The sequence below is a fragment of the Alosa sapidissima genome, chromosome 22 (assembly GCF_018492685.1).
Source record: "Alosa sapidissima isolate fAloSap1 chromosome 22, fAloSap1.pri, whole genome shotgun sequence".
Lineage (NCBI taxonomy): Eukaryota > Metazoa > Chordata > Actinopteri > Clupeiformes > Clupeidae > Alosa > Alosa sapidissima.
Genome location: NC_055978.1, coordinates 15,197,218 through 15,219,451, shown reverse-complemented (window position 1 = coordinate 15,219,451; position 22,234 = coordinate 15,197,218). Strand labels below are relative to the sequence as shown.

The 22,234-nt window shown below is 46.8% G+C and overlaps 1 protein-coding gene across 1 annotated transcript in view; it reads left to right on the top strand.

The window, feature by feature from the left end:
• The window catches only part of ppp1r12a (protein phosphatase 1, regulatory subunit 12A), a 67,766-nt gene that overhangs the window by 11,790 nt on the left and 33,742 nt on the right, over nucleotides 1-22,234 (top strand). The window contains 2 exon segments of the mRNA XM_042078850.1: nucleotides 16,562-16,692; nucleotides 20,018-20,136. Of these exon segments, the coding sequence (XP_041934784.1) occupies nucleotides 16,562-16,692; nucleotides 20,018-20,136 (250 nt within the window).

Genomic DNA, 22,234 nt, shown 5'->3' with positions numbered 1-22,234 from the left:
TCGTCCGAAAGGCCATGAATACCAAGCGTGGATGCATTGAAAGGATTGTCTTTTAACGGGGCTAGTGTACTAGGAAGGAAGGGTCAGTTAGATTTGCATTGGTCCTGAACAGCCGCCCCTCCACACACGTACTGTTTGACCGTCGTGTCAGCGTGAAGCCTCTCTGTGATTCTCCCCGTGTCCAGTACCCCCTTATGGAGCTGTTTTCCTCCCATAGTGAAAGGTGTGTGTGTGTGTGTGTGTGTTCCCCACGCTTGCTCAAACAGCTTGGTCAACGCTCCTTGTCAGGTCTAGTGTGTGTGTTGAGCGGGGTGGGATGGCGTGGGGGGTGGGGTGTCGGAAAGATTCTTTTTCTATTTTTTTGGCATGAGAAAGGAACAGGAAGAGGGTGTTTATTTTTCTCATTTCCTCGCTGAGCTGTGGCTCATCGGCCAGCCGCAGAGCTGAGGCCTTCTTATCGCTACTCAAAAAGCCACACACTCACTGTACATTAGTTACTTGCACACGCACACACAAAAACTACCCTTAACACCAGTCTATCTGTTTAACCCATCTATAGTTTTGCAACGTCTGTCCTTGCAGCTGAGAGATGATGGCCCTTGTCATGATGCACTGGCTGTGCATATGCAGGCAGCCGGCTCTGTCCTCTGTTAGGGCTTGGCTCTCCTGCGGTGAACCCCTCAGGCCTGGCAGTTCCACGGGTGAACACTAGACCTGTGCTAGACAGGCGTGGCACACTGGGCACATCTCCACCTGTGGTGCATGAGTGCTGTAGCCGCTGAGTTGCGTCATTTTTCACAATCGTTTTACTTAGTGCATACGTACTTGAGCATGAGCTGGTGTTGCACTTTTTTTTTTAGCCGCTCAGGGCAGTTGATCTACAGAATTGAATTCAACACACACACAGTAAAATGCAACATGACATAAAGCCCATGGAACATGTAGGTTTTATGTAATTGTTTTGTTCACTCTAACCCCAGTGACCGAAATGCAGGCTAAGCCCTACTGTGGTAATACTGTGGCCATTGATCAATTTGATTCATGGAGGGACTATACTCAGTAGGGCTGTAACGGTACACAGAAATCACATTTTGGTGTGTACCTTGGTTTTGAAGTCCCGGTTTGGTTCATTTTTTCTCCTAATACTGTTTTTACACTCCTAATACTGTGAGTGTAACCTGTGCAAAGCAGGATTGTGATGTGACTGGGGTTTTGAAGGAGTGAGACGGAGACGGGGGGGGGGAAACAACAATGGGAAAGCGGGTGAGAGTGAGTGTGTGTGTGTGTGTGTGTGTGTGTGTGTGTTGGATAGCTGTGTGACTGCTCTTCCAGGCCCCATCAGCACTTTTGTGTCTGTCTGGCCGTCTGGTCTCTGTTTTCTGTTGCTGCTGGAGATTGCTACGCTAGTGGACAGTTCAGGTGTGCTCTCTTTCACACACACAGACACTGTCATGTGCGTACACACACACACTCACTATCTCTGAAGAGGAGGAAGGGCAGCAAGTTCATCATACATCAGCACGCACACACACGCATGCACACACACGTGTGCTCCCCTCTGTTGTGTAGAATCCCCTGATGCTATCAGATCCATGGAAACTAACACAGCATATAGCTATCTGCTATTGTTTTGGCTGCCGAATTGAGCGCAAGGTGAAATGAAATGTACAGTAACAATCTCTCTCCTTTCTCTTTTTTTCTATTCCTCCTCCCTTTCCCCCCTGCCTCAATCCTGCCCTTCTTTTTCCACGGGAATCCCAGGGCCATATATGGTCGTCAGCAGCGGCCCAGTGCAGCACTGAGCTGCAGCTTGCCCTTTCTCTTTTTTCTTCTCTCTCTCTCGCTTTCTCTCTCTCACTTTCTCTCTCTCTCTCTATTTTTACTGCTCTCTCACTATCTATTATCTTCGATTTTCTCTGTCTTTAGCACACTCACTCACTCTGTCACTCTCCTCTCTTTCTCCCTCTCTACTGTTCTCTCTCTCTCTCTCTCGCGCTCTCTCTCTCTCGCTCTCTCCTGTTGTATTTCGTCCACAGACATTTAGTATTTATCTGTTTGTTTTTCGCGTTTTGCTGCCAAGCTGCGGTCTTGTCTCTCTCCCTCTCTCTACATCATTCTCACTGTAAAGTTGTCTTTCTCCCTCTTTCTCTCTCCCTCTTTTCCTCTCTCCTTTCTTTCACCCTCTCTCTCATTCCCCTGCAGTAGTCTATCCCTCTCTCAGGCCCTGGGCAGCAGTAGCTGTATTTTAACTCTTGCGGCAGCCAGCCGTGCTTCTTTCCCTCTTTCACTCTCTCTCCCTCCTTTCACACACTTAGCAATGCACAGTGTCTCCCTTTCTCATGCTACACACACACACCCTCACACACACTCACACATACTCTCTCTCACACACACACACACACACACTCACACTCACGGACACCATGAAGGAATTCCTTTTGTGGAAGTGGCTGTGAGCGGCTCTGAGAGAGTGAGTGACGCAGCAGGAGGAGGCGTGGCCAGGCTGAGTGTGGAGCTCTCTGCTTTGCGTGTGCCTGTGTGTGTGTGTGAGTATCAAAATTGTTTGTTTTATAGCTCTCACTGAAGTGTGTGTGTGTGTGTGTGTGTGTGTGTGTGTGTGTGTGTGTGTGTGTCTGTTTGTCTGGCATCTTAGTCATAAGGGCAGGTGTAGAACACATACCTCTTAAAACCAGCAAGCGCTGTGTTCCCATAAGCGTTTCCCTAACGCCACTGGACATGCAGTATTGTTCTGGAGAACGTTGTGGCTCCTGGCTGCTCCACTGGGGTTTGCCTGGAGATCAGAAGGGCCCCATGTGTGTTCAGGGCCCCCAGGCCTTGCCCTCCACCAGGGGTCTGGGGCCTCCACGGCAGACCCTCATTTCCATGCGCTGTGCACGGCTTTATAAGGGAGGGAGTCTAGCTCCTCTGAGTCAAACCAAAACAAAGCCTTTCTGGTTGTATGTTTTTACTGTATTTATCTATTTATATATATATTTTTTTGTCTTTTTTGGGGGAGTTTAGTTAAGAAGGTCCTGAACTTTATTGCATTGGCTGCTGACTCACTAAAGCAATGGGTAAAACGATTATGGTTTCCCGCCACATCTGATAACTTCCCCTGAGCCACGAGTCCATGATGAATTACGCCTGGGCTTTTTGGCCTGTCGGCAACACAAATGCTGTAATCTCTTTGTTTCTCTCTCTCGCTTTGGCTCTCTCTCTTGCTGTCTCTCTCTCTCTCTCTCTCTCTCTCTCTCTCTCTCTCTCTTTCTCCCCCCCCCCCCCCCCTCCCGTGCTCAGTCATACAATTAGATCACCCACAAAGCTTTTAAGGATGGCTTCTGAAGCTCATCCTCTTCCCATTCCACAACCACATTAGTGTCTATTGTTATGGTGGAATAATTTGTGTTCCGATAAGAGTGGCCATTTGGAGTCCCTCCAGTTCCCATTAGTTTCTAGGAACCACCTCGGCAGATACCTGTGTTGATGCCCATTGTGTGTTTGGCATCACCAATTGATGCCAGGGACTTCCCTGTTTTTTTTTTCACATTTAGAGGAGCCGGCGAGTCTCTCGGGTCTGCGTCAGTCCTGACTCAGACATCAAGGTGGTCATTATGTCAGCTTGTGTTGTGGTTACTCACGCCGATCAGCAATGGTGATTACCGCCCAACGTGTCCGTCACTTCCTCGGCTCCTCAGCTGCTCATGCTGAAGTTGAATGGCCGTGTGTGCCCGGGGGAGTTTAGAGTTCTGTGTCACATTTAACTGTGAACTCTAATTCAGCTTATTTCCAATCAAAGAAAATTGCTAAGCATGAATAAGAAACATTCATTCATCTACATTTCTCTATCTCTATCTCTTTCTCTATCTCTCTCTCTCTCAGAGATATATATATATATATATATATATATCTCGTCTAGTAGTCATAAGATTATGTTTGGCAGTCCTGCTAAAACTGGACTTGTGTCGTGGGCGTTTGGTGATGGAGGGATGGATGGAGGGAGGAGAAGACCGAGGGAGATGGAGAGAGGTGGTGTGACGAGGGGGAGGGAGGGAGAGAGAGCTGCAGAGAGGAGGTATGGAGACAGAGAATTATGGCTCTCGCTCGTTGGCCGACTGGAAAGTGTAAATAGAATGAAAAACGGGCCGGCTTGTTGAAGCTCGGTGGCAGTAAGGGCGACGAGTGGCGAGGACCAAAGCGGTCCGAGACTACAGCTGGCCCGCGCAAACATCTCCATGAAAGCAGAAAGCGCCGGGCGGGACGGTCACCTCTCGGGGATGCCAGGGCAGCAGTGCCTTGTTTTTTCACTGCCCGCTGCTGGACGGGAGCCCGCTGGCAAACCGCTGGCACTCAGATCACAGGGCACTGTCCAGTCCCCGCCGCTCCAAACGGCTGCTCTCACAGCGGTGAAGGTGAACTTCTGGTGCTCATGGGGTGATTGGCAACAGTGATCAGTCTGGCCGAAAGTGGTGATGTAACTTTGTTTTGCTCAGAGGCCAAACAGAAAACTTGGAACATGAGGCGTGGTAATGGAGTAGAGGGGGGTGAATTCAGCATTTTAAATCCGCACAACTTGTTGTGTGCACGCAACAACTCAGGCCAGTTTCCCTGAAACTATACCAACATCAGAACATGTGTTAAATTTATGATGCATTTTTATTTTTGTTTTTTTCAATTCCATTTTTTTTTGTCCCAGCCCATTGAGTAGCCAAGTCATCTCCTGATATTGAATGCAAGCATCTCCTCCAAGCCCAAGTCATCTCCTGATATTGAATGCAAGCATCAGGTTGATAAAATATTTTCCCAAGTACTGTTCTCCTCTCCTCAGCCATTTCAAACTGCTTCTTGGGGATGGAGGAAGAGGACTTCAGGGTCTCTGTGATCTTCAGATCCTCCCTAGAGGAAGCGAGCCAGGCCAGGCCAAGAGAGGAGAGGAGAGGAGTCTGGGGGTTGGGGAGGGGTCCTCAAGTGTCCACTCCTTGATGTGGAGGGCTGCTAAAGTTAGCCTGGAGGTCCGCCGTGCAATCACTCCCAGAGATAATTGCTCCTTCTCGCTTGGGCTTCTGGATACACACACATACACCCACGCGCGCACGCACTGTACACCCACCCACCCACACGCACGCACTGTACACACACACACACACACACACACACACACACACACACACACACACACACACACACACACACACACACACACAAAGTGAGATCTCTACTCCCGCTGCAGCACACTGGAGGCGGTGCAGTGCCTTTTAAAGGCTGGAAAAAGCCCAGGGTCCTCTTTTTGAGCCGTGCAGGCTGGGTGAAGGGTGAGGGGGTGGGCTTGAGTGGGTTGGGATGGGGTGGGGTGGGGGGGCCTCTTCTGGACCGGCTCCCTGGGGGCTCTGTGATGTGAGCGGCTCGCTCGCCAGCTCTCCTGATATGATGTGAGAACGGATGAGAAACTGTATGCGTGTGTGCGGAGGCGGAGCTTATTCTTGTCTTTTTTTCTTCTTTTTTATACCTTTTTTAGCTTTATAAATATGACATGACACGAAATATATTGTAAATGGTACGGAGGTGGATGAAATTATGAATGTGGTTATTTGTGCTGTTGCACGTTGATTTTAAAAAAAAAAAAAAAACACTATTTTGCAGAGGAAGTGGTCACTTAAACTTGAGTCTAAGCAGACTAAGTCTTACTTTTTTATGTCTTATGTCTGCAAGTTATCTGACTGAAGACTGCATGGGGATGAGGTTTTCAAAAATGCTTTTTAACACGGGCATCACTGCAGACATTTTTAATTGAAACATGGTTATGTTAGAGGCTAGCTAGGCTTAGTTCGTTGCTACATACCTTTCAGATTTTTGGATCTCATTTAGTTGTGTATGGCAGCCCTCTGCTATATGCTAGCAATGTGCAATTACACCTTGTCTGTCTTGCTGGGACTGAACAGATCCCTATTCCTATTATACTTTTCAGTAGTTCTGTCCCCCCTGATCACGTTTGCGTCCTTGTCTTAAGCATCGCTTAAAGGTCACGGGTAACAGCGTGTCATAGAGATGGCCATAGAGGCGACTCTCTCATACATGTGTACACACACACACACACACACACACACACACACACACACACACACACACGATAAACCTGTGTTTTGATCGGAGATCAGTTGTCTGCACAGCAGATTCTCTGCGGTCATTCCCTCTTGTTTGACCATAACAGGTCATGACAACTGTAGCCGACAGCAGCCAATCAGTAGCCAGGAAATGTGACTGCCAGAGGTCCAAAGGGCCCCCTTACCCTCAGCTGTGTGAGATTATCTTTTTCATCTTGTCCTTGCAAGGTGTGTGTGTGTGTGTGTCAGTCAGCCTCTGGAGCCACCCCGCGTGTTTTTAAATGAAGTCCCACTCTTTATTTATTTATGTTCCTAACAAAGGGGCCTGACCAGCCTGAACTCTTGTCCTCTTTTGGGTGCTGTCTCCATGGCATCTCTCTCTCTGTGTGTGTGTGTGTGTGTGTGTGAGCGAGCGAGCGTAACTGTGTGATGTGTGTCCCTTTTCCCGTTCTCCCTCACTACCCCACTCACTCCCTTCCTCTCTCATTTTTCCACTTTGTTCCTCCCTCTTTCTCTTTCTGGACAGTTTGGCAGTGTAGGGAAGGAACGCTATTAGCCTATAGCATTAGGATAGATTCACTCTCTCACTCTCTCACTCTCTCACTCTCTCTCTTGCTCTCGCTCTCACACTCTCTCTCGCTCTCTCACACTCTCTCTCGTCTTTCCCGTCACTCTCCGCCACCCCAGCCGGAATTCCAGCGCATTATCCCGGGATTAGCGGCACCAGTCTGATGGCCGGCATATTGTTTGGCCTCCTAATCTACTCCATATTTATCCTGCCCACGTCGCACGGCTTTATGGAGTTTAATCTATAGATAGCGGATGCCCTGAGCAGCCCCTGCTCGACCTGCCCTGCAGATGGACCTGGCCATCACCTCATGTCCCTTCACCTCATATGCAGAAAGACATAAACTACCACCCAATCATCTAATATGGAGGTGTGCTGTAGCAGACCTGTAGCGGGTGGTGCAGCGGGTTTGATTCCTGAACCAGACATTGAGTCCCTGTCGCTTTGGATAAATATGTCAGTTAAATCCTATTTCACTTTTCTAAGTTATGGGCTAGTACTGTCAGCAGGCACAAGGTTCTCGTGTGTGTGTGTGTGTCCAGGCTTTTTGGCTGCTCCATTTGGCAGAAAGTGAGTCCACTTTGGACCAGAACAGCTGAAGTGATCCTCCGCTACTCTAAGATTGATGGGCCAACTTAGGGACTTAACTGTTAGCACACATTTCCCTGAGGAGGTATCAGAAGATGACAGCGATGAATACTGAAGTCCTGTGTTCTTTTAGAACACACACACACACACTCCTTGCTTCTCTCGTTTTCTCTCTCCGCCTCTCCCTCCCTCCCCTAAATACACACACCTTCTTGCACCCACTCTCTCTCTTCCATCTCACCCATCTCTTTCTCTCTCACTCAAACATATACATACACACACACACACACACCATCTCTTCCCTGTCTCTCTCATATACACACACATGTACACACTTTGAGCTGTCTGTCTTTTGTCACCACTGGCACTGCGGTGTGCTGCTATTTGACTGTCCCAACACTGCGGTGAAGTCGCGAGGTGTCTAGTGTTTGCACTGGATAGGGTTTCATTGCAGCAGGCATCACGGGGTTTCCCTCTTTAACTCACCTCTCTCTGGCACACAGACACAGACACAGACACAGACACAGACACAGACACAGACACAGACACAGACACAGACACAGACACAGACACAGACACAGACACAGACAGTCTTCCTAGCATGCAAAAGTCACAAGATCTTTTTTTTTTTCTTTCATGCCTCGTTTTAAGTAGTTAATTACAATTAATTGCTAAATCTGTTGGCCTTAGGATTTCAGTTTCACTTTCCCTGACACACACACACACACACATATACACTATCTCTATCCCTATCCCTATCTGTCAGTCGTCTCTTTTGTTTGTCGTGGAGAGACTTGAGGAGGTGCTGCCTCGTCTCGACGGTACAGGGGGTTCCTGACGTCTTATCTGACGTGTGTTCCGCGTTCCAAGTTCCATGGACCGGACGGGCAGACCTGAGCTCACAGGAGCGGTGTAAACAGCACGTGTGTGATTTACGAGTGCTCTTTTCACTGTTTGAAAAGCAGGCGGGGCACCCACACTGTTTACTGATCCTCTGAGGTAGACATACCGTTAGGAGGGTGGGAGGTAGGAGTGAAGGGTGAGAACCGAACGTGTGGTTGTGTGTGGTTGTGTGTGTGTGTGTGGCTATGAGGTTACCAATTCTGCCCTTTCTGGCTGTGAATTTGGCTTTTGCATACATTGCCGATATTTCTCAATGTGCCCAATTCAGTGTGGCGTCATGTCACGGCTGTTTTGGCTCATTTGGTTTTTATCCAGTTGCCATTTTTAACCACGACTGTGAATCAGTTATGAGAATGTTTGAAGTGGTTGGGAAGCAGGAGCAGACTCGTTTGGCAGCCTGCCTCTGCCACCACAGATCCGGTACTTCACCTGGTAGATCAGCTGACGCAATAGTGCCCAGATCAGTGAGTTCAGGCTAATTCCCTAGGAACCGAAATGTCAACAAAATGTGGCATGTTGGTCATGGTTTGTTTTGCATAAAAAGCACACTGCACTTGACTACTTAGCATGATACAAAAGAGGAGTCGGTTGCCAAAAAACTTTATCTAGAGCCAGGTATTATTTTTTTGCAAATGCTGATTTTTATTTTCCTTTCTTTTGTTGCAAGTAAGACCTATAGGCAAATTCTGAGAACCTTGACAGTTGCCCTTTCTTTGGTGTTGTATAGAATGCATTTCTTCACGATAAAGTGATAAAAATGCTATGTTTGGCTGACTTGATGATTGTTTTGGCATAGAGTGTGGTTTCTGTGCATGACGAAAGTAGTACTCACTGCATAGGGTGCTGGTGGTGGCAAACCCCGACATCACTCCCTTCCCAGAACCTGGTTACTGGAATCATATTGATTTTAAAAAAGTATCCAGGGCTGAAGGCACGGTTGATCAGCTGGAAGCTCCCTCTGTGTGTTTTTCCAGGAGGATCTTCCCAGAAGTCCACACCCTCCATTAGTCAGATGCTTTTCAGAGAAATCCTCCTTTGAGCCCCCCTCGAAGATCGACAGGCAGGTCATTGTTTGAGTGCCTTAGTGTGATTGGAGGACTTATTTCGGAGGAATAATTATATCCTGTCAGAATGTCAAACATTGGATTGCAGGCCTAGTTTTATCATCCTTAAAGACTAGGGTGACCACATACTCTCATACTCTATTGGCCTTCACCACAAATAGATTTTTGATTTAAAGTCGATCTGTATTGAATGTGAACAGCAAAGTTCCCTGTGGTAAAGGTGCTGTACGCCATTTTAATCCCAGTGTTTCCCACACACTTATTTGTAGCAGCCTGCCACAATATCAACATTGATCGCCATGCAAGGATTTTCTATGTTGTATTATTTAAATGGGATGAAATCCTTTCATTGTAAAAGAGGCACGAAGAGGCTACACCTTTGCTCTTTTTCTCTATTTGCCCCTTCTTTGCATGCACATTTAAAGAAAACAAACAACCGTGCAAAGATTGTTGTTGGAATGGAAGACGGCTGGCTAAATTGTGGTTAAATCCGATTAGCGTCATAATCGTACAGTGCCAATTTGCTTAAAACTGTTGCATTCAAGTTAACATTGCAAAGTTTTTTTTACAATGTAGCCTAGTCAATTGTGAAGATGAAACTCTTCAATTAAGTTAAGTGCAAGCATAAGAAGCCATATCCATAAGCTAACATTAGACCTGAATAAGTTTACTTCTTAAAAACATCAAAGCTAAACATTATATCACAACATCGCTACAAATACAGTATGTGATTTAAAATCAGCCAACATCAATGTAGGCTATAGGCTACGTAGATAGATGATAGATAGGCTAGATAGATTGATAGATGGCCTACTTTATTGACGCTTGGTGAAACAGCATGGAGTGGATGTTTTCGGTTCAGATGCTTGTTCTTTTCCTTTTTGAGTATGTAATGATCCCAAAACTTTACTTGAAAACTTTAGACATTCTCTGCCATTTATGGACACCTTGACTCCGCTATCGCGCCAGCTATGTATCACGATTCACACGCTAGTGGTGTGCTTCAATGGTCCGTGTGGATCAATCAGATCCCTGTGCGTATAGACCCTTTCAACAAGGTAAACAAAAACAATGCTTGAACGTTCTATTTGGTTCCCAATCTACTTGCTCTGCATTAAGATAACAACATATTGAGTGTTAAAACGGAATCCTTGTGGGGCCAACTATAATGCTGATAATGGAACTCTCTTGAAAGGGTCTATAGTGCGCGTCATAGGAATTTAACAAGGCTTCGAGGCAGGGTTTTTGCCTCGAGTAATTTTTGTAATCGAGTTATTAGAGTAACTCAATGAATCGTTTCAGCCCTAGTTCTAGCCCTGTAAATGGCTAGAACAAACCAAGCCATAAATAGTCGGATCCAATCAAAACAATGTAATTACTTGAGATGTGCAAATGTGATAACTATTAGTGGTGATTGATGGGCAAAGGTCCAAGCTGAAGCGTCACCATGTGTCTGTTAGTAGCTGGCACCTTACAGCAACAGTGTACATATATTGACATTAGTGTAATTTTGGCAATGGACTGAAATTTGATCTCCTGCAGCACTCCCATTTAATGGGGCACGGATGTCCTAGTTTTGTATACTACCCAGTTCCCTTAATTTTTAAAATTAGGTCGCTATGTTTCCTCTGCAGATAAACCTTCACTTATAACTGAAGAATGACATGAAAGAAAGTGACATGTTGCTTGCCAGTATTTAGTTTTCGCTTGTGAGAAGCATATCTAGTATTCCACTAGATCATGTGGCCTGTCCAAAAGCTTACCACACTGGAAAACACACACAGGTCGTTCAATCACCGGGTATGTCTGTAGTAAGTGAATTGGACCCCTGCTGTGTGTATGGCTGTTCAGGTAAAATGATAGTGGGGCATCTCGGACTGAGGGTCGCTACTGCTAGCTGATCCTACTGATCCTGAGGGTTGTCATGGTAATCCAGTTAGGGGAGGTGGACAGGGCTGTCATTACATCCACGCCATCAGTGGTCGTAGCTCAGTGTTGTCAGCACGCAGCCTGGCGCTAATGGAAGTCACGCTGCTGTATATAAATAACAGCCTGACCAGCACAGCATGTCTTCCCCCTGGACTCCACAAGGATGGCATCTGAAACGGATCAGTCAGATCAGACTACGGTCTCTAGTGTAGAGCCTGAAGTCATCATCAGCAGGTCTCTCTCCTCTGTGACTGTCACTCAGGATTCCCTGTCCTCTGCAGTTTTCTTCTCTCTCTCTCTTTTCTCTATCTGTCTTTCTGTCCCACCCTCTGTCAGTGTCAGTCCCTCTGAAAGTCGCTCTCCCCTCTCTTTTTTGTATTTTCTCTCACTCAGATCGATTCCCTGTTAGTCTTAGTCACTTACTCCCTTTCTCCTGCCTCACATCCTGATGCCGTACTCGCTCTCAGTGAAACATATACCCAGACATATCTGTCAACAAGCCGATCGCAGTTAGTAGAGAATAAAGACCGATTGAGATACCGGCACTCTCATCTCAAAATGGTGCCTGAAACGGTTTATTTTTAGCCCCCCTCTTGGTTTCTATCACGCAGCGACAAGGGGATACGAAAAAGGAAACCAAGAAGGGGAAAAAAAGAGCTCTTTAGCACCGAGGGCTCTTTTTTTTTCACTTTCAGAACGAGAGGCGGCCAAAGGCCCTTTACCTCTTCCAGCCTCTCTTCCTACCATCCCCAAGAAGCCAACAGTTTTTTTTGTTTGTTTTTTTTTTTTATTTTTTTATTTTTTTATTTTTTATTTTAATTATTATTTCATTTAATTGATTAATTAATTAATTTTTTTCTTTAGAGTTTTTGTTTCTCCCAGTAAGTCTTACCAGCTTACTGTGAGGGTGGTTTTGTTTTCCATGCTTGTCCTTTTATCCATGCCTGTAACAATAAGCTGTCGACACAAGGGCTGAGCTCTGTCCAAGGTGTGCTGAATGACTATAATAAGTGTTTGGATGCCCACCATGTAGTTAAAGCCTAAAGCGGGTTTTGGGTTAGACACGTTGGCTAACCGCAACCAAATGCCTCAAGGCTGCAAGCCTCTATCAGGCTTTGTTCATCTCTCCCTCTTGATCATCTGCTGTTTACTGTAATCTCCTTTCTCTCTCTCTCTCTCTGTGTGTCTCTCTCTCTCTCTGTGTGTCTCTCTCTGTCTTTCTTTCTTTGTTTCTTTCTCTCTCTCTCTCTCTCGTGCCCCCCCCCCCCCCCCCTCACTCTCGCCTTCCCTTTCTCCACACCCCACCCCTTTCAGTCAGTCTTAATCCTGCTCTTCCCTCACTGTCACTCTCCTCTCTTTATCCCTGCAGTCTTTCAGCCTCAGCTTGCTACTTGACTCCAACACAAGAAGACAGATCCCATTACCCAAATGTGTTTGTATATGTGGAGTGCACAAGAGTGCAACGCTATACTGTAGCTCTGTCATTGCTGATTTCCCCACCAGCAGCCACCACCAAGCCACTCTTTTGAGTAGAGCCGCTTAGGGCTTGTGAACCGCTACTATCCAATCAAGTTTGTTGCTGCGTGCGGCTCTCTAAGTCCTGTGGCCTGGCTGCCCTCTGGACGAAGCCCAGTCTCGCCGGCCCCGCCAGCCAGCCACCGAGCGAGAGAGAGAGAGAGAGAGAGAGCGCGAGAGAGAGGGGGGGGGGGGGATTTGGGGGACACAATGCTATCTATTCTTGCCAACATTAATGGTCAGATTAGCTCCCACTCTCTACCCGTAGCGCGCTCACGCACAGGCCAGTAAAAGGCGCGCTTTGTGCCCGCCTCTGCCTCCTTAACCCCCGCTACGTCCAGCTGTCACCCCTCGAGAGAGTGGCACAGGCCACTCTGTGGACTGGAGTCCCGCCCCCGCAGTGGGTTGAGAAGAGCGCCGCCACTATCACGGTTGGTTTAAATGTCATTGCATGAGCATGTCCACCACGTCACAGGTTTAAAATGAAAAGAACTGTGTGTGCGTTTAATCAGGTAATAATCTGGTGCCATCCCGTTGTTAATGTACACAATTATTGCAGTGTTTAGGGGTGAGTAAAGTAGCATAGGCGTTCCTTTTCCTCTATTGCAGAACCCTGTAATTTCAATTGTGGAGGATATATCGGTAAGGATTGAACTTTGGTCAAACTACAAGTCCAACTTAAAGTTAATTCTAATCCTGCGCCTGGTGAAAATTAGTAGCATTTAGCTCTCTCCATATTAATGGACTTAAAGATTATTTTAGACCTCATATTCCCGTTTTCATGTGCCTGTGTGTATCAGTTTGCTGCTTAGCTACACACCACAACCCCCAACCCTCAGCCCTCCCTCACTGATGTGGGTGATATTTCTCACACCTGCCAGCTTTTAACAATTACTGCTATTAAAGGATTACCATTGTTGGTTTGTGGGAGGAGGTGGGCCGGAGGGGGCAGAGGAGGGGTGATGCTGACGCACAGCCTGGTGGAGAGCTGGAAGAACAGCCTTGTTTGCCTTAAGGGGCTCGCTTGACGCTTTAGCCAAAGAAAGAATGAGCGAGAGCAAGAAAGAAAGAGAGAGAGATACGAGGGGGTGGAGGAAGGGAGAAAGAGGGGGAGAGAGAGCGTAGGAAGAGCGATAACCTATATCTTGAGCAGCTTGTGCGAGAAGGAGTTGTGCAAGTATGCAAACAAATCCATACAAGTCGTCCAAGAGCTCAAGTGCTGCCCTGCCATTTGCATGGCTCACTCTAGCCAGCACACATAGCTCCCTGCCGGCTCTTAAAACAAATAGTTGTTTGCCCACAGTGATTGTGAAGTAATTTTTTAATTGTTTTACCTGATCTGTTATACTGCTATACTACTGATATTTTTACAATGATTAGTTTAAGGCGTTCTCTTAAATGACTAGATTGAAAATGTGATCAAATGAGAAAAAAAGGAAGTCACAGAGATGTTAGACTATGGGTAGTCTTTTACATTAGTGTGAGTGTAACATTGATGCAGAATTGGTTGTGAATTTGCCTTTTTTTTCCTTCTGTGGGTGAAATAAAATTGAAAAGTAGAAAGAAAGCATGCAGAAAACATTTGTACCCAACAGACTTCTGGCTTACTGCTGTGAGGTGGGGGTGGGGGGTCCGTTTACAAACACACTTGCCAGTCAGGGGTTAAGGACAACACCCCCCCCCCCCCCCCCCCCCCCCCCCCCCCCCCCCCCAATACACACACAAGTATACACACACCTGGGGAATATCCCCATCAGGCATCTGTATGGACACCCATGCAGCCAGCTCCCCACACTGGCCCAGATAAGAGAGCAGAGGCTCGTGCTGGCCCTGGCCATGTATGGCGCGGCAAACGGCCCACATTTTTGACAAGGATTCCAGCCAGATAGTCATGTGCCGTGTGTGTGTGTGTCTGTGTGTGTGTGTCTCATGTCCTCTTGGTAGTCATAGCAACCCATAGACAGACTTTATGAGAAGGCTGGGGGTCTCGAAGAAGGAGATGGGGGGGGGGGGATGAAGCTTGTGGGAACTCTGTAGATTTCAAGACTTAAGACTGCAATCTTTTCTCAGAGGAATCTGAGCCGAAGGGTGTGTGTGTGTGTGTGTGGGGTGCAGGCTTTCCTGTGCTATTGGGTTTGTGGGATATATTTGATCGGGAAAAGAAAACCTATGAAACTTTTCTAGTTCAGCAGTGGCTGGCTGATCATCTCACACTCACTCGCTGCTCTGTGGCTACTGTTTCATTAGTTTTCCTCAGACATGTCAGAGCCCTCACTCACCTTCACTCTAGGCTTTCTTATCAGGCCCTTGTTATCTCTCGCTTTTGCCTTCTCTGTGTTCTGTGACCCCAAAAATCATCGGCCTGCTTTTGAAGTCTCCACACCTGAACTCTGGGCTGCCCCTGGGCCTCACAGCGTATTGGTCCATTAAGAGAAGCCGTTACTCCCCTGCCTTGAGGCGAGCCTTCACCTCTCTCACTCTCGGTCGCTCACTCTCACCTTCTTGCTCTCTAGGTTGCTCGCTTGCTTGTTCTTTTCATTAGGTGCTTTTCCACTGCGGGTTCCTGCTGGTTTTAAAACTGGCACTTGTCTTTCATTCACGCCATGTTTGACTAATAAGTGTCAAACATCCCTGAAGTACCGACCCTGGGTGCTTCTCCCCTTAAAACGGCTCTGAAGGAGGTCCTACGTGGGCGGTTCCTGCGGTCGGAACACTCACAAATGTGGGGGTTGGCCTAAAACGGCCCACTAGAACCCCCCCCCCCCCCTTGCATTGGAATATGGCATCGCACAGAGCTCCGACTGAGCCCCCCCCCCCCCCCCCCCCCCACCACACACACACACACACACACACACACACACACCTCTTACACCGCTTCTTTACAGACCCCTTTGCAGCAATACAATGTTATATTAAGCTTAATAAATTCATGAATTATGCGCACCGTTCAGTACATCAGTGATTCCTTTCTACATTTTTCAGAATCATTTGTAGCCTAGTTCTGGCTCACGCCTTGTGTTGTGAAGCTCCTTTAAACAGTATTTTCACTTTGGCTATGTTCTGCTCTTCTCTCCTCTTGTGTCAGTCGAGTAGTGGCACGCTGTAATTGGGGCCTGCTTACCGTTCCTCTTTGAGGGTTTGTTTTTGAAAGTTGATGAGCTAATGTTTTCAGGAGTGCCAGAGTATTGTGATTCGTTGTGGAAGCCCCGAAGCTGTGCGCCAGGATTTGAGAAGGTCTATGTGGTTTGGCTCTGGCTCATAATCTCTTACTGCCTCACTTGACTAGAGGGGCCTATGCCAGCGTCGTGCATGAGTAGCATTTGTTGAAAACAGAACTTAGATACTCTGATAAAGACCGAAAGTTAGGGATGAACAGAAAATTAAACTGAAGACCGAAGAGGTGGGATGTCTTAGTGGGGAAAAGAGAGATAAGCAGCGAGCATGAAATACTGCCATTTTGCAAAGGGGAAAAACTCTGTACAGGCAGTTCACTAAATTCTGTTTTTTGCCGTGTGGTATTGCAAGCAGCCTCACTATGTCACTGCATCTTGGAAGTGCTATTGCTGCCAGCATTCCATTGCGTTCCAGAGAGCCTGGGCGAGCCAACAGAAGGCAAGCATCCTTCAAAGAGCTGGCAGCTCGACCTGCTCATACGTTAACTCTGCATGCCGTTCATATCGCCAGGGTCAGATGGGTTCGCTCAGAAGAAATGCTGCATTTCTTTGGACTCCTGCTGTCATTTAACACTTTAACTCTCTCTCTCTCTCTCTCTCTCTCTCTCTCTCTCTCTCTCTCTCTCTCTCTCTCTCTCTCTCTCTCTCCCTCCTCTCTCTCTCTCTCTCTCTTCTCTCTCTCTCTCTCTCTCTCTCTCTCTCTCTCTCTCTCTCTCTCTCTAGGCCTGCATAGACGATAACGTGGACATGGTGACGTTCCTGGTGGAGCACGGGGCGGGCATCAACCAACCTGACAATGAGGGCTGGATCCCTCTTCACGCTGCGGCCTCTTGTGGATATGTGGACATAGCCGAGTGAGTGGACAGAACCGTTTTGTTTTCAGTTTTGCGGGTCCCAGTTTAATTTGGTTAGCCCATCCAGTGTTGGCCATGCATGCAATATAAAGACACCCTCATTACTTTCATTACTGAAGTCTTACGGTTATGAGACTGTAGGTCAGATGTGCAAATTTGAAAATGTAGTGTCCTGTGATGTGTCCAACTTGCCTTAGTTGCTTGTAGAATTCCACCCCAGTGAGCTGTCCAGATGAACTGTCCAATAAGCAGATGCAGCTCTTAAGCGTTGCAGAGACCGGGCGCCCAACATGAGACCTCATTATTCTCAATATAACCCCGCACATCAGTGTCGAACTCTACCTCCACCTGCGCTGTTGTGCGGGGTTTTTTATTGATAACAATGTTGTCGGAGTAATCGTATGTCAAAAGCAGAGTGCGCGGCGCCCATGTCTGCGCGGGTGTCCGCAGCACTTTAAGTATTTCCGACCACCTTAGCCTGCCTCCCATGTCCTCTGGCTCAGCTAAATGCTTAAGTGTGCTCCTTGGGCTCCGGTCCAGCTCTATTAGTGACCCCTGTCTGCACACAACCTCTCCAGTGATGGATGGTCCTCAGTTTATTCTTTCTGTTATTTCTCTCTCGATGCCCTTTACTCCAGCCCCCTTTGCAATACATCAATATCCTACATAAATGATAGACAGACCGACACAGCAGGGTATCAGATCAATTGTTAATTTTTTTTAGACCTTTTTGTTATCGTCCAAAATCCACACCCTCAGGTTGTTGGATTGCCATGCATGTGATTGTGTCGGTCTTCCTCTGCCACGTTTTAAAAGGGTCGGCTACACGATCCAGAGGCCATCAGACAATGAGCCGTGGGTCCTGGATGATCAATTGCAATCAATAATGTATTTTATTTTCTGCCCACTCTTGCAAATTATGAAGGTGTTTTGAGGCAGTTTCATTGGGTTACTTTCTCAACCTAGACATTGCCTTACTTTCCCCTAATACAGTGATTGTCTGACCTTTAGTTTGACCAGTGCTAACTGCCTTCACAAAGGAACATTTAGCAGATTTAAAAGCTAATTAACACCTGTTCTCAGCCGATAGACTGAATTGACATTCACACAGCCGTGGCCACCCTAGTATACAGTAAGCTCATGGCACTAGTCTTTCCCTGAGAATGAAACGTCCCTGAAGTTAAGATGGACCCATTTGAGGTGGTTGTTTGAGGGTGGGGGGCTGATGGATTGTGGCACTCTCTGATCTCTGTGTCTGTAAGACTACAAAAGTAGTGAGGCCAAGGTTGGGCTCTTTTGTTGAGAGACCGACGTCACAAGGTGTATTTTTATTTTGGATTAAAGTAGTTTTGATATCAAGTTGCCCCCTCGGTTATTCTTCAGAGTCAAGAGGGAGACTTTCAGGAGAACAGAAGACGCCTGAGATTTTTATCAGTGGACATTCAAAGCCCCAGTGAACCTGTTCTGTGTTCCTTTGCCACTCATTGTTCAAGTTACTGGTGGGGGAGTTCTCTGACCTTAAAATGTCAACGTATTATGTTTCAGAAGCCCTTTTAATAAATGTCCTATCAAGAAGAAAGAAACTGTTACTGTCAAATTTAATGAAGTGATGTGTCGACATGAACACCTCAGCTGCATTGGGTTTTTCTTATAATTACACTTGGTGAGGCTTCTCTGCTGACACTGTAACTCACTGAAAGTCATAATGAAGACTTATGGTTTCTTGAAAGCCACTGTGGCTCACCCCTGGCTAAATGAACATATCACAACTTAAATGAACGTCTCCAGTCTCGCTGGACTGAGATGAGTTATTATTAGTGAGTGGCGCTCCACACTTGTCTATTGTGGCGTTAACTCCCATTACCAGAGCCGGTAACCCCACCCTATTGTTCAGCAAGACAAGGGATTTCTTGTTCTGGAGCCGTACAATGGGACGACGTGGAGGTGAAGTGAAAAGACTCCTCGAATGTAGTGCCTTCCGTACTGTGGAGGATCCGTGAACGTCCTGTGGTAGCATGGCGGCAGAACACATGTGGGCTAACTCCTCCTCTCCCTATTAGCAGGGAAAACACTGTACTGGAAGGCAGTGACCAGAATCCTTCAAAAGCCCAAATACCCAGTACCACAGCCTTCCCCAATCAGGGTGGACCACGAACCACAAAGCCCACGGGGCTTGTAAAAGAACCCCAAAATAGGCTTGGCTGAATGCTAATGTGATAAAATGTATACCTTCGGTTTGTGGACCCTGGTTTTTTGAGGAGGGTTTTTTTTAAATGTCTGGTTTTAGAAGTGGTACATCTCTGAAATGAAAAGGGGCTGCTCACTGCCCACATCAGCGACGATCCTAATTGTTAGCAGCCTTTGTGTGTGTGTGTGTGGCTTGTGCAGGCCTAGTGAAAGACATTTGAAGGAAGGAGAATTGTGCTGCACTGGATTGAGTAATCTATGAGCAGCTGAGCATTAAAGACATGTCTAGTCATGTTGCTAATCGCATTTGTATGGTAATGACGATTTGGAGACCCTCTAGAGGTCACTATGGGGGTCAATGGAGTTATTTGTGTCAGGGTCTTTTTTTTTTTTTTTTTTTTTTTTTTTTTTTTTTTTTTTTTTTTCAAAGGTCAAACAGTCGGCCTAAGCATGCTCAAGGGAGTAACAGCACTGTTTTTCTACCAAATTATATGCTCCGTGGTGTCTGCTTAAAGCTGCTAACTAGTCATTTGAAGCTCAACACACACACTGACCGCATTATGGTATGCATTTTATTGATCAACAATCAAAGATTGTTTTAGAAATTCCATGTTTTGGTATATATGTCAATTAGGTGTCCCACATTCTCAATTTTACATCTCGACATCTCAATTTTCTGTTAATGAACCTGAGACTCTCTTTCTTTCTTTCTTTCTTTCTTTCTTTCTTTCTTTCTTTCTTTCTCTCTCTCTCTCGCTCATTAGAATGTCACTCAGCAACCGTAGCAATGACATTAGAAAAATGTGCAATGGTCTGTTAATTTTTCCCAGAGCTAATATATTTATTTATAGGTTGTTTGTCTATTTTATGATAATGTCCCCATTTACACTTCTGTGTTTTTTTTTTTTTTTTTTTTTTTTTTTTTTTTTTTTTTTTTGTTTTTTTTTTTTTTTTAGGCTTATATGTCAACCACCCATATATATGCATGCTTGCTTGATCTTTTTTTTTTTTTTTTTCCGCCCAGGTGTTGGTTGTGCTTTCCAGGAACCCATTGAACCCATTTCAAGGGTTTTAATAATAGCGTGTGTAGAGCTTGAGTGAGTTAAGCTCTGTTAACCTTGTGCTTCTGCCTCTCCAGGTATCTAATCAGTAAGGGTGCAAGTGTGGGCGTGGTCAATAGCGAGGGGGAGACGCCATTGGACATCGCCGAGGAGGAGGCCATGGAGGAGCTTCTGCAGAACGAGATCAACCGACAAGGTACGGCCCACAGTGCCCCAACTTCCCCTTGTGAAGGTTGTAGATCTTCCCTTGACCGATGCACAGACATCTCAGATAGGCGAGGGCGAGTAAATATCCCTGCGATGTTGGTGATTCCTCAAACCAAGACCGGTCTGCTGTCTGCTTGTGTGACCCCATCATCTGTGTGTGACACGTTTGTTCAGGTTTTGGTAATTGATACCCGTGCCAGGCATCGTCAGGGGCGGGTCCTATTTGCACTGGATCATAGTGCGTGCAGCCAGGCCACTGTTACCCTGCAGTCATATCAGACAGCGAGGCTTTGGCAGCCTTCCAGCACTCCAACACCAGTACCGTAGAATACAAGTTCCACTTGTCTGCTTTCTCACAAACACACACACACACACACACACACACACACAGATTCTCTCCTTTTTGCTCCCTCTCTCTCTCTCTCTCTTATCCTCTGTAATCCCTGCTGTTATACCACCGCTGTGTGTACATCATGTCCAGGTATGTCATGCGTGTGCCATCATACTGGATTTAAGAAATCGAGTGAACGCAACAATGCCGTGAGCACCACCCCACCCTAACCCCAGCCCCTAGTCTGCTCTTGCTTGGTTGCTTACTTGGGCAGAGTTACATAATGGAAGCTGGAGAAATGCGATCCACTTCACTTGGACCTTTTGTGATCCTAAACTGGATGGAAGGCGTTTTTCTATTTTTGGCCTTGGCCCATTCTGGAGTTGATGAAATGAAGCCCGCACCGTTGGTTGGAAGGATTTGTTCAGACATGCGGCGATGGCCCCTAGGCGCTGTAGAACTCCGCTCCCCTCACAGCCCAACTACTGGGAGGTGATGGCCATAGCCTTTGTGGCGTGGCAGGGGGCTGAGCCTCTGATTTTGTCTGGGCCTTTCTGCACTTCTCCTGCGCGTCTGTGGGTGTAGGGTCTTTTTTTCCGGCTCCGACTGCTGGACCGCTTGACATGGCTCGAAAGTGTTCAGAGAAACGCCTTCTCTACACCGCTTCCCTGCAGCTGTCTAAGGAAAAAACGTTACGCACTGTGCATTTAAATATTGTCAATTTGCATGAATTTGTGAGCGTGTGTGGGCAGGTTTGAGAGTTGTGAATCCCTGCATTAAAATAAGACCCCCCCCTCCCCCTTATGCTACCATCTTGGGTTTCCTATGAGAAATGAAGAGCCTCTGGCTCTGTCTTTCACGGCTGGTTTGCTCAGATAGGGCCTCGCAAGTGGTGTAAGACAGGAGCAGGGCGGCGCTCTCTGAAGAAACCTGAACCTGACCCTCGTATGTCGGAGGGAGTCGAGGGCAGGAACTCTGGGATCTGGGGCAAGGTTTGTTTGGTCTGCTGTGGTCGGGGCATATCCCTCAACACCCTACCCGTCTAAAGGGTTTTAATGGGCAGCTGGGAGTAGTGGTGATATTCCCAGCCTGCTCTGCTGTTAGCATGTAGTGTTCCTTGAGAGTATATTATATAACTGCCACAGCTTAACCCATACCCAAACAGAATGTGGCACATCCCAGCCAATAGCTGCTGTCAGGTTTTATTTGTGCCGATTGACGGACAGTGTGCTTTTGAGGTGGGGCGACTGCTTGTTGCCTGCAACCGCCCTGTTTCCTGTGCTGAAAGATGTGCTCCTCTTTGGTCATACCCTGTGTACTACAAGAAGCATTCGTGGAATTTTTTTTTTTTTTTTTTTTGCCCAAATTTCCCTTGGGATCAATAAAGCATCTATCCATCTAATCTAATCTAAATCCCATCTTTTGCCGTTTCCTGATGGGATTGCTTTTTAAATGGGTCAAGACGGACACTGAAGTTTATTCGAGTCAAGTCTATTTGAGGCTGAAGCATGGACTGATGGGTCAGACTCCGTGTCAGCAAGCCAAGCTGTGTATTGGACAGAAAGGCCCATATAGAGCTTGATTGTGCCGCCGCTGCCGGTCCTATCACAACATGAGAGAGAGCTCCATTCTCCTCACTCAGAGGTGTGGTTACATAACGCTGTTGTGTAATGCCCTCTGCGCCTGTAATGTGATTTGCCTCTCTTGTCTTGTGCTCCATTCTGAGAGAGAGAGAGACACCCCTCCCCCCCACCCC